Source organism: Octopus bimaculoides, chromosome 16, assembly GCF_001194135.2.
Source record: "Octopus bimaculoides isolate UCB-OBI-ISO-001 chromosome 16, ASM119413v2, whole genome shotgun sequence".
Taxonomy (NCBI): domain Eukaryota; kingdom Metazoa; phylum Mollusca; class Cephalopoda; order Octopoda; family Octopodidae; genus Octopus; species Octopus bimaculoides.
This window is the reverse complement of record NC_068996.1, coordinates 48,638,578-48,652,217: the sequence shown is the minus strand read 5'-3', so window position 1 is coordinate 48,652,217 and position 13,640 is coordinate 48,638,578. Positions and strand designations below refer to the sequence as shown.

General features: G+C 36.9%; 1 protein-coding gene across 2 annotated transcripts in view; it reads left to right on the top strand.

The window, feature by feature from the left end:
* Positions 1-13,640, top strand: part of LOC106870605 (centrosomal protein of 104 kDa) — a 293,281-nt gene that overhangs the window by 87,854 nt on the left and 191,787 nt on the right. For both annotated transcript variants that reach the window (XM_052973736.1, XM_052973738.1), the window contains exons 4-7: positions 2,526-2,607; positions 5,653-5,791; positions 10,153-10,209; positions 13,264-13,325. In XM_052973736.1, coding sequence (XP_052829696.1) covers positions 2,526-2,607; positions 5,653-5,791; positions 10,153-10,209; positions 13,264-13,325 — 340 coding nt within the window. The remainder of the gene's footprint in view (positions 1-2,525; positions 2,608-5,652; positions 5,792-10,152; positions 10,210-13,263; positions 13,326-13,640) is intronic.

Here is a 13,640-nt window from a genome sequence, read left to right as displayed (position 1 = left end):
AGAGAGAGAGAGAGAGAGAGAAAGACATGGACATTAAATGATGATGATAATATACACACATATACATACATATGGCATGGTTTGGACAGTCAGAGAGATCTGATGGGTCATTGTTGCCCATCTTGGGGCTAAAGTTCTATGGTTGACTGACCTTCCAAATGCCAACTGCTTTACAGTGTGGATAGGATGCTTTTTTATGTAGCACCAGCACTGGTGGGGTCACCAAGTAACCTGCAAGACAAGATCTTTTGAGATGGGAGGAAGAATTGGAGGAGATGATTTAGTGTCAGATCATGAAAAAGTTATATAGAGAAATAGAGATGCAGAAAAAGGTGTTTTGCTGCAGAGGAGGTACATGGTTACCTGGCCAGAGAGAAAGAGAGAGAGAGAGATCAGGAATGGGGACAGAAATAGGTGTGCAGTTGTAAAGGAGATACATGGTTACCCAGCCTGAGGGAAGAGCAGGAGAGAGAGAGTGGAAGACAGCAAAAATGCAAAAGAGAGCAGAGGAGAGATGATATTGAAGTGCCAGGGCATATCCTCAAAGTACAAAGGTCATAATGTAAGTTGCAGGGTATTCCCAAAAAACATGAGAAAGGGTATATATATATATATATATAGTTTTAGGGAAAAGAACCAAGGTTCATGAACTCATTGATGAAAATCCACTGTCACATATAGAAAAATTAATAATTAAAAGCACAATAAATGAGTATAATATAATACAAAGTAAATATCATAAGATCAAGATAATAAAATGACTACACGTGTTTCATAACTAATTTTCAAATTGAAAGGAAATTTAAATCGATTAAAATCGATTAAAACTATCGAAAATCAATTCTATTCGCAGATATAGCTAATCTTCAGGTCAAAATACAACAACAATAATAATAAATGAATGTATATACCAACCAACAATAAATAACAAATGAATTTATATAAAATACTTATTATATAAAGATAGAAAAATATTATTAAAAATATCAAAATAATAAACATTCCATAATCAACCCTACATCCATTATAATATCTGTTAACAGGTATATTATATACAAAAACCAACTTAAACAAATTTTTTCATTCAAAATACAATTTGAACGAAGTTTAAGGTTAAAATAATAATAAAGATAATATTAGCACATATTTAAACGATGTAATAGTTAAAACTAGACTAATTAAGACTAAAAATGTTTTTTTAATTATCATTAAAAATCAATTGAATAATAAAAAAATACAAGAATACATATTATTTTCACACAATGATATAAAGTCGTTTAAACGACTTTATATAAATTCTGTATATTGGATGTCAGCAGACTTATGGGGTCATCAGGAGAGAATATGTGCCATTTTGGAGCCTTCCTCTTGACAGCATTATAGTGCACTGCCCCTCCTTACTGAGATGGTGTCCTGCTTGCTAGATCAACTGGTTACTAGGTTTCACTCAATATTCTTCTAGCCATCACTCATCGTCTCTTTTTAATCAAATCCAGTCGCTTGCCTTTTCCACTGTAATTTGGATATCACTCACAATGATATTTGCTTTATGATGATTTAGGCCACGAAACAATAACCATTATTTCACACTGTTTCCAAATAAATTGACCCTTTAGCATTTAATCCTGCCATATCCGGCCCAAATATTTTATCTGTTTTATTAAAACTAAGTAGATCCAATCTCTTACAATTACCCTACAATGTCATTCTAAAACTAAACATCTACATCATTGAAATCTCCAGGCTACAAGATAATGCATATTTAATCCCAAACAATGTGAATAAATAAGAATTACATTTGACAGAGTAAACTTGATGTTGGAGGGTTAAGTTTATTATTTTAAATGTAGTTCAGGAATTACAATAAAACATTTACTGATGAGGTAACTAAGTACTGAGATTAGAGTTAAACCTGCTGTAAGTTTATATTGACCTTCAGTCAACAATTGAAGATAGGGTATTTTTACTTCACTTGCATCTTGTTCTAACATACGAAACACGTATCAAAATTTGTTAGCAGTAAATATTCAACTTGAATAGGATTGCGTAGAAAATACATGTGTTGTTAAAGTGATACTCACCTCATGACTAGTAGTTTTTAATATTTTACTATTGGAAACATTATTTTGTGTCATTAACAGAGGAAAGAGAAATTTTCTTTCCTCCAGTTAATCCATTAGAACTTTCCCCACTCAAGAAGGAAACAAGAAATGCTGTGGAGAGCTTAGATATTTGTTCTCTGTTGGGATGTCGGTTGAAATATTCTTTTCTACTCTAGGCACAAGGCCCAAAATTTTTGGGGAGTGGGGGCCAGTTGATTAGATCAACTCCAGTATGCAACTGGTACTTAATTTATTGACCCTGAAAGGATGAAAGGTAAAGCCGACCTTGGCAGAATTTGAACTCAGAACATAAAGACAGACGAAATTCTGCTAAGAATTTCACCCGGCGTGCAAACAATGCTGCCAGCTCGCTGCCTTATGTCGGTTGAAATATTAATCCAAATTTCTTTTTATACATTTCAGCCTCCAAGATTGAAATATTTGTTGGAGATATTCCTGAAAATGAGCCTCTTGACTTAAAAAACGTCCGATATGTATGCCTTGGGTAAGTAACTAACTGTATATATGAGAAAAATAAAAGAAATAAAACTCTAACAGGTGGAGACGCAATGGCCCAGTGGTTAGGGCAGCGGACTCATGGCCGTAGGATTGCGGTTTTGATTCCCAGACCGGGCGTTGTGAGTGTTTATTGAGCGAAAACACCTAAAGCTCCACGAGGCTCCGGCAGGGGATGGTGGCGAACCCTGCTGTACTCTTTCACCACAACTTTCTCTCACTCTTTCTTCCTGTTTCTGTTGTGCCTGTAATTCAAAGGGTCAGCCTTGTCACACTGTGTCACGCTGGATATCCCCGAGAACTACGTTAAGGGTACACGTGTCTGTGGAGTGCTCAGCCACTTGCACGTTAATTTCACGAGCAGGCTGTTCCGTTGATCGGATCAACTGGAACCCTCAACGTCATAAGCGACGGAGTGCCAACAACAACAATACTCTAAAAAATACATAGCACATGTTTTTGTTAAATTTCATTAGAGATGGGGTTGAATAGGTTTCAATATTTAAGGGAAACATAATGGCAATGTGTCAAAGACAAACCAACTTAGTTATTGTTGTTGTTACTGTAGCAAGTTTATGTCCACAGTTTTCTTGTTGAAGCTTAAATAAGGATATATTAGCTCATACATTGTGTTTTCTGGAAGTGGTCACATGATGGGTTATACATCGATCTTGCCCTTCTGGCCCTCATGTCATCACATGACAGATCAGCCAAGCATGGGAAATTTATGCCTCTTTACTGGAGCCCCTTCCTGCTATTTCTATAGCGAGGTGGTTGAGTTTGAATCAACAGTTAAGAGATTTATTTCACAGGCAGCCTTTGGTATCCTTTGACGTGTACATTTGTTCTTATCCTCCAGCAGAAGTTATGTCACTTTTTTTGTTTTTCTATTCTATATCGCATACATCATCATTATGTACCATCTGCATGTTAAACCATTCTGTATATATTCTGACCGTTCCTTCAAGATGTATTCCATCAACTTTGCCATATGCGTGTATGTGTGTGTGTAAAGGTGTAAAGATGTGTGACTAAGAGGTCAGAATGTTACACACATGATCACAAGACTATGGTTTTCATTCCCAGACCATCTGTGTACATTTTGATAAGTGTTTTCTATGCTAGGACAAGACATAAATGAGATAAGAATACCCTTTCTTTAACAGGTCAAATAAATCATCACATTTTATCCACCTGGTTTTCTCATTTCTTCCTTTATCTACATGCACATGTATATTGGAACTCAAACCAGCTTTATCAACCAACACTAACCAAGCCTGTTAAAATAATATTTAGGCGTAGGAGTGGCTGTGTGGTAAGTAGCTTGCTTACCAACCACATGATTCCAGGTTCATTCTTACTACGTGGCACCTTGGGCAAGTGTCTTCTACTACAGTCTCGGGCTGACCAAAGCCTTGTGAGTGGATTTGGTAGACGGAAACTGAAAGAAGCTTGTCGTATATATGTATATATATATATATATATATATATATATATGCGCGTGTGTGTGTATATGTTTGTGTGTCTGTGTTTGTGCCTCCAACATCACTTGACAACCGATGCTGGTGTGTTTACGTCCCTGTAACTTAGTGGTTCGGCCAAAGAGACTGATAAAATAAGTACTAGGCTTCCAAAGAATAAGTCCTGGGGTCGATTTGCTCGACTAAAGGCGGTGCTCCAGCATGGCCACAGTCAAATGACTGAAACAAGTAAAAGAGTAAAAGAGAGGCTCAGGTTAGTACTGATGGTATAACCTTATGATCAAAAGTCTTCCAAACATGGTCGCCCATTATGAAATAAAATATAGTATATCTTGGACTACATTATCCACCCTAATGTTGTGTTAGGGTGGGATTTTAAGAAAAGCGTGATTTTAAGAAAATGTGACAGCAATTTTTGGAAAGATGTGAGCTGAACCCTGTAAATCAATGAAACACTGGTTAGTTTTACTACGCTACCCCTGCCTACAATGTTGAGTGGTATTATCCAAGGATACCTATTATTATTAGATGGCCTGTGTTATTAAGAAGAGCCACCAATATTTGCTGTTGTTTGGACCTTGGTTAGTTCTGATCAAACAGACTCTTCTCCAACCTCAGCTCCATGAACATATTGTCTCCTTTCCCTGCCTTTTCTACCACTATAGTGGCCATTGTTGTTCTCCCGTCTACAGTCTAGATCAGGGGTTCTCAACCATTTTTTTTTTATCTCTTTACTCTTTTACTCTTTTACTTGATTCAGTCATTTGACTGTGGCCATGCTGCAGCACCGCCTTTAGTCGAGCAAATCAACCCCAAGACTTATTCTTTGTAAGCCTAGTACTTATTCTATCAGTCTCTTTTGCCGCACCGCTAAGTTACGGGGACATAAACACACCAGCATCGGTTTTCAAGCGATGTTGGGGGGACAAACACAGACATACAAACACATACACACATACATATATATATATACATATATACGACAGGCTTCTTTCGGTTTCCGTCTACCAAATCCACTCACAAGGCTTTGGTTGGCCCGAGGCTATAGTAGAAGACACTTGCCCAAGGTGCCACGCAATGGGACTGAACCCAGGACCATGTGGTTGGTAAGCAAGCTACTTACTACACAGCCACTCCTACTCTATGGTCCCCTTTGATTACTATCTTATTCTGGTGGATCCCCATAGCCATTCTATATTTAAAAACTAGTTTTATAGAAACTTCTTTCAAAATTCCTATTTTGTTTTTCTCACATTCCTTTGTGTAGGTTGAATTATGTAAAATGGTAGAGAAAGAAACTCAGCTGTTTCTTGCAATAAACACCAATACATACATCTAAAGCAAAAGTTTTTTTCAGGAGCCCTTGAAATTCTGTTGTGGATCCCCAATTTATTATCATGCTGCATGGACCCCAAAAAGCTTATATAGACCTGCAGGGGGCCATATGGATCCTGGTTGAGAATCACTGATCTAGATGTTTCTTTGGACTAGTTCCATTCATTCATTTTACTTTTAAAACAATAATTTAATAATTATGATTTTTCTATTTCCAGTTACATATCTTTGGCAAACAATGAGAAGACAGACTTTCGTGTTCGAGAGCTCAAGTCGGTTCATGTTGATGCCACAGGGATGTTCCTGAAGCTAAATTTACACAAGAACTATATTAACAAATACAACCTATATAATCAGGTAATTTGCTTACACACACACACTTGCACAAATTATGTGAAGGTACACGTGGCTTATTGGTTAGGGTGTTGGACTTGTGATCATAAGATTGTGGCTTCAATTCCTGAACTGGACAATGCATTGTGTCCTTGAGCACAACACTTCATTTCACATTGCTCCAGTCTACTCAGCTGGCAAAAAAATGAGTAATCCTGCGATGGACTGGGGTCCCATCCATTGGGAGAATTTATTATATGCTATGGAAACTTGGAAACTGGTCCTTATGAGTCGGCATGGCATGAGGAAGTGACTCTACCTTGTTTACTTAACCTGCACATATACACATGCTCACATATATTCATTGGTGCATGTATGGTTGTGTGGTTAAGAAGATTACTTCCCAACCATGTGGTATCAGGTTCAGTCTCACTGCATGGCACCTTGGACAAATATTTTCTATTATATCTACACTCTCTGAGTGGTTGGCGTTAGGAAGGGCATCCAGCCGTAGAAACTCTGCCAAATCAGATTGGAGCCTGGTGTAGCCATCTGGTTTCACCAGTCCTCGGTCAAATCGTCCAACCCATGCTAGCATGGAAAGCGGACGTTAAACGACGATGATGATGTTGATGATCTCTGGCCAATCTTTCCCCACACTCAACATTCCCCACACTAAAACTTGAAGAAAGAAGGAACAAAGTTATTTCACCTTAGACTGAAAATTTGGCTCTGACGCTTCTGTTAGTGTTACATTGGATTTGCAATACCTGATGGAGTTATAGAGACAACATTCTGATATATATGGCATGTCTTGGACAGATTTTCAAGTTTGATGGATTCCATTCTTCTCAATGTCTGACTACAGTCTGTTTCTTGTGGGAACAGAGAAAGAGATGAAAAACTGGATCCAGTACTTGACTGTTATTCATTTATCAGCTTTGAAAGGATGAAAGGTAGAATTGGTCTTGGTGAGGTTTGAACTTAGCAGAATCTCAGAACAAATACAACAAAGCATTCATTTTCATATTCCAAAGACTCTGCCAATGCACCACTGGAATAACTTAATCCTTTTGCATTTGGATTATTCTGTCAAAAGGAAGGTGGTGAGCTGGCAGAATCGTTAGCATGCTGGGCGAAATGCTTAGCAGTATTTCGTCTGCCGCTATGTTCTGAGTTCAAATTTCACCAAGGTTGATTTTGCTTTTCATCCTTTTGGGGTCGATTAAATAAGTACCAGTTATGCACTGGGGTTGATATAATTGACTTAATCCTTTGTCTGTCCTTGTTTGTCCCCTCTGTGTGTAGCCCCTTAGCACACCGGGCAAAATGCTTAGCAGTATTTCGTCTGTCTTTATGCTCTGAGTTTAAATTTTGCCAAGGTTGATTTTTGCCTTTCATCCTTTTGGGGTCGAAAAATTAAGTACCAGTTACATACTGGAGTCGATGTAATCGACTGCCCCCCCCACCCTTCCCCCAAAACTTCGGGCCTTGTACCTAGAGTAGTAGAAAAGGTTATTCTGTCAAAAGTAATGCTTATTTACTTACATTGTAAGGAATTAATCCTGCATTATCTCATAGCTTCGAGAATTTGATGATGTAATTTCTTTATTTTAGAACGACATTAAAGGTTGGTGTGGGAGGCTGGATCTGAATGGTTTTAACATAAAAGAAATGAAAAGCTGGATATGGCCAGATTGAACATAAAACAGATAGAATATTTGGATTGGATCTGGTTAGTTTAAATGCTAAAGCAATGGTTCTGAACCAGGGTCCATATGACCTGTGAAGGGGTCCCTATGACCTGTGAAGGGGTCCCTATGACCTGTGAAGGGGTCCCTATGACTTGTGAAGGGGTCCCTATAAGATTTTGTTGTTAAAATTTATCTGCTATAAATCAGTTATATTTCTACAATACACAAAATATTTTAACAATTGCTTTTATATAAAATTCGTAATAATACTTTGTTATAAAAAATATAGTAGGATTTTTTGAATATCAAATGGCTAGGAACGGCTTTCTGTGTGAAGAGGAATCAAAGAAGTCCAGAGGAAAAAAATGGTTGGGAAATACTGTGCTAAATGTTCAACCCTTTAGCGTTCAGATTATTCTCTAAAATGAAATACTTATTTACTTACATTCATCATCATCATCATCGTCGTTCAACGTCTGCTTTCCATGCTGGCATGGGTTGGACGGTTTGACTGAGGACTGGTGAAACCGGATGGCAACACCAAGGCTCCAATCTGATTTGGCAGAGTTTCTACAGCTGGATGCCCTTCCTAATGCCAACCACTCTGAGAGTGTAGTGGGTGCTTTTACGTGCCACCGGCATGAGGACCATATTGTTTTGTATTAATCATGCATCATCAACCATGAAGAATGAGAAACATAATACGTGTTTGTGGTGGGGTTGGGAGGTGTATTTTTTTTTTTTTCTGAAACAAGTTAACAGTTTTGTGTATTGTGACACAACACAGTGATTTTTCTTTTCTTTTACTCACTGGGTCAGTGTCCATGACTTTGGAGGCCTTAATCCTGTTTGTAGGGAGGAAGCACTGGGTACAGTGATTAGTGTGGGACCTGGATGGTCAGGACAAAACAAGGTTGCCAGATGGTTGAGAGATGAAGGGGGTCAGGAGTGTCTGAGTTGCAGAAGTAAAAGACAAGCCGGCTCCGGTTAAAAGAAGTCATTTTAGTAAATGCAAGATTTGAACTTGTGACTGTGTCATTTGTGATTCAGTACTTTAACCTTACAACTGTTAGGTATATGCTTAAATTATAATACAGATGATAACAGTTATGATTTCTTACACTATCACGCTGTCTCTAACTGGATGTATAAAGAGGGAGAGACAAACAAAAAGAGACAAAGAATATTCACACTTGAGGTTGATGCTCCAGCATGGTCTTAGCTGTAATGGCCAAAACAAACTAAACAACGAAAGAACGATTAATTATTGCACCTATCAAATTCACTTCTACAATATATCTTCATTTAATTTTTAATTATAAAGCAATCTATATATCTTACTTAATGTGGATATACCTTAAGAAAGGCACAATACTGCAATATTTGTCTTGAGAAAGCATCTCATATAGTGTTAAAAGGCACAAGCATGCAATGATAGTGGATACTTGCTGCTGAAGATGTGCAAATATGCAGGTTTACATTATTTACTGACCATAAGTCATAGACATAGCATAAAAAATAGCCAATATCTCCATGAGCGAGTGTTGTGGAGTTTAGTAACATCTTATGATCACTGAGTAATTTCCCAAAAATCAGGGTTTTTATAACTGCTCATATCTGAATTCTAAGAACTGTATTTCGTGAAAGATTTCTTTGATGAAAGTTTAGAATTCATATATGGGCAATAATTTTAACCAATGGGATATCAACAATTATGCTTGTTCGGGCAAATGACCATTACGTCATATTACAGCCTTTTATGACTTGCTACACAGGAATCACATGATCTAGCAGTTCCACCATTGCTGCTATTACTGTCACACATTTTTTACCTGCTGCTGGTACTTCTGTATTTTTTAGCACTATATGTCTATAGAAGATTCTTTCTTAAGACAAAATACTACAGTATTGTGGCTTTCTTACAATATATCTACATTGAGTAAGAGATACAGATTGCTGTTTTTGTTGCTAATAATGAATTTTTAATTATGAATTAAAAAATTCTCTCCCTTGCCCCATTTTGAAAAGAAATATCATTAACACTCAATTATGTTTTTGCCCTCACTACCTGTCTAATATCATCTTCTGTTTTGTTTTTTAAGAAATAAATAGAAAAAAATAAACCTTTCCTTCAATCAATTTATCCAACTTTACATCTGTTCCAGCAAATATATTTAAAAATATATAAATAAACAATTGCAGCATGGAAGGTGTTTATAAGCCATTTAAAATAACACACAAAAACCGTTAGATTCACTTCAACATTTAAATTTAATTTATCTGTGCAGCACAGAATTTTGTCAGTGAACAGGTCGCGGTCTCAAAATGACGAAAATATTTTGACAAATTAAATTTAAATATTGAAGTGAATCTAACGGTTTTTCTGTGTTATTTTAAATGGCTTATAAACACCTTCGACGCTGCAATTGTTTTTGTTCCAGCACACGATCTCAAATCAGGTCACTTGCTATGCAAGTACATCCCTGCAATATATAAATAAAAAAAACACTTAAAAACCAATACTGAATTGCAAAATCAAATAAAATACATGTGAAAATATGTCGAAATGATTTTATGGATTCACAACATTATATTAGCTCATTAGCCTATTCTTAATTACTTAGCATTGATGTTATTGGGAACACAATATAACTTCTGTAATTTTTTCTCTTGTTTTTTTTTTCTATGTAGATCAGTGTGGTTGCTATCAACATTATTGGTGACAAGCTACAAGAAGACTCTACTCCAGTAAGAATAAAGCTACTTTGACTCTTATATTTTACATTTTATTATCCTTATTTTCTTATACAAATCTATCCAACAAGTACAACTTCTTAAAAATTTAAGAAAAAATAATACACTCAATATGAGTAATAGATAGGTTATATTTTAATATATTGTCCAACAGCATATTACTGGTAATGATATATAACTGGTTAGAATGTTAATGGCAGTTTCATGCTGACTGTTGCACTTAAGCAGTATTGATAACACTTCAGACATACTGGCTGGAAGTGCATATGTTGAGTGGTGACGTTTTGTTTAAAAGAAATGGCATAAAACATAGTAAAAAAATTATAACATTTTCAAGGAAGAAAGAGGAGTTATTTCCCATGGATTGGTGTAAGCCATGGGTAAAGGGCATAAGCAGTATGTATATATGTCATTCTCTGATCCAGAAGTAGGCATGACAACGTTGCCAAAATAAATTTTCATTCATGAGGGGAGCATCCGAAAATTTTCCTTTTTGAGTTTAGGAAAGTGCCTGGATCTTGTGAATTTTTCAGAATGATTGTTATATGTCTATGTTATAAACATCTTTACATAAAGAACATGAGTCATAAAAAACTGATAGTGTTACAACTAGAGTTGAAGATAGTTGATGAGCATAATAAAATCAATGCTGAGATATGACATCTCAAGACACAAAATATTTCAATATTTTGCGTGTAAAGGACTGAAGAAATATTGATCTAATATATCAATATTCTGATCAACATATTGATCAGAATATTCATATATTATACATGTTATTGTTTCATGGTTGGAATGATATTTAGAGTAAAATTTAATAACATAATCAGTAAATAATAATAAAAAGTAACTACAAAGTATCATTGCCAACCCATGTTATCTCATCAATTTATGATAAACATGACATGGCTCACGATCGTATGTGCTGTGTTATCTAAGATCAGAGATGAAAGAATCAAAGATAAGAAAGGATAGAGATATATAGAGGAAAACCTCAAATTACGTCATTTCCAGTTATGTCTTTTTTGGTTTTTTAAGAAATAAAAGGAAAAATAAACCTCAACTTCATTCAGTTTATCCAACTTTACATCAGTCTCAGCAAACATATTTAAAAGAACAAACATTTTTAAGATCCAAAAATGAAATTTTTAAAACTCCCCACCTGAAATCCAACACTGAAGAAGAAAATCAAATACGAAACACTTGTGGAAGTATGTCAAAATCATTTATAAAAACGGATGTAATCTTTTCTCTCTTTTACTTGTTTCAGTTATTTGACTGTGGCCATGCTAGAGCACCACCTTGAAGTATTTATAGTTGAATGAATTGACCCCAGGACTTTATTGGTTTTTTTTTGTGTTAAGCCCAGTACTTATTCGATCAGTCTCTTTTGCTGAACTGCTAGGTTACAACGATGTAAACACCAGTTGTCAAGCATTGGTGGGGAACAAAAAAACACCCAGCCACACACATACACATGCACACACACACACACACACACACACAGATGTACCCGCCTCCCACACACATGCATATATACAACAGGCATTTTTCTGTCTACCAAATCTACTTATAAGGCTTTGGTTGGCCTGAGGCTATAGTAGAAAACACTTGCTCAAGCTGCCATGCAGTGGGACAGAACCTGGAGCCATGTGGTTGGGAATCAAGCTTCTTACAACACAGCCACACCCGGGCAATCAATTCTTTAAATGATTTTTCGTGTTATGAGGATATTTTAGTAAAGTTTCATGCCTTGGGGCCACTTATTGCAGCCGGGTGAGGGTAGGCCTATATTAAATATATGCTTTGTTCATCACAAGTTACTTGTTTGCTTTTAGCTTTCCCCTTTTGTTCTTTTACTTGTTTCAGTCATTAGACTGTGACCATTCTGGAGCAACACTGCGATACATTTCTGGCAAACAAATCAACCTCAGGACTTTTTTTTTTCAAGCCTGTTACTTATTCCATCAGTCTCTTTTGCTGAACCATTAAGCTATAGGGACGTAAACACACCAACAGCAGTTGTCAAGTGGTGATGGACACACACACATATCGTCCTCCTCCTCATCATCATCTAACATCCTTTGTCCATGTTGGCATGGGTTGGACAGTTTGACCAGGGCTGGTAAGCTGGAAAGCTGCACCAGACTCCAGTCTGATTTGGCATGCTTCCTACAGCTGGATGCTCTTCCTAACACCAACCACTCCGAGAGTGTAATGGGTGCTTTGATGTGCCACTGGCACGGGTGCCATTTCCATGACACTAGGGTGTAAGATGGGCTTCTTTCAATTTTTGTCTACCAAATCCACTCACAAGGCTTTGGTCAGCTTGAAGCTATAGTAGAAGACACTTGCCCAAGGTGCCACACAGTGAAACTGATCCTGGAAGCATGTGATCGGGTAGCAAGTTTCTTTCTACACAATCATATATATATATATCATCATCATCATCGTTTAATGTCCGCCTTCCATGCTGGCATGGGTTGGATGGTTTGACTGTGGACTGGCAAACCAGTAGATTGCACCAGGCTCCAATCTGTGCTGGCGAGGTTTTTACAGCTGGATGCACTTCCTAATGCCAACCACACACACACACACACACACACACACACACACAAACACACACTCACACACTCACAACAGGCTTCATTTCAGTTTCTGTCTACAAATCCAATCACAAGGCTTTGGTTGACCTGAGGCTATAGTAGCAGACACTTGCGCAGGGTACCACACAGTGGGACTGAACCCGGGACCATGTAATTGAGAAGCAAGCTTCTTATCATACAGCCACACCTGTGTCATATGTTTAGTTATTTAGGATATGTAACAAAAAAAAAAAAATGGCTGAGAAATGCTGGTTCAGACCATCCAATGTAATTCTAACATATATGAATATATGACAGAGTTTAGAATTCCTTCTATGAAGATTCTATAGAACTTAGAATTTCCAGTGTTAGGACAAATAAAGATCTTAATGGAAGTTTGGAACAAGGAAATCGGAGAATTTTGATTTCAAAGATTCTAATTATAATTATTCTCCATCTTTAGGTAATGGATCCGGAAGAAACCCAAAGCCAAGACAAAGAATCTCCTTTGGCTGGATTTAATAGGTACTTGTTGTTTTACTTGTGTTTTCATTGTTGCTGTTTGTTGCTGTTTGTTGCTGTTATTGTTGTTGTTGTTGTTCTTCTTCTTCTTCTTCATCTTCTTCTTTTTCCTCTTCTTTTTCTTTTTCTTCTTCTTTTTCTTCTTCTTCTTCTCCTTCTTCTCCTTCTTCTCCTAGTCCTCCTCCTCCTAATTCTTTTTCTCCTTCTCCTAGTCCTCCTCCTCCTAATTCTTCTCCTTCTTCCTCCTCCTCCTACTTCTCCTGCTCCTGCTCCTCCTCCTCCTCCTCCTCCTCCTAATTCTTCTCCTTACTGCTGCTG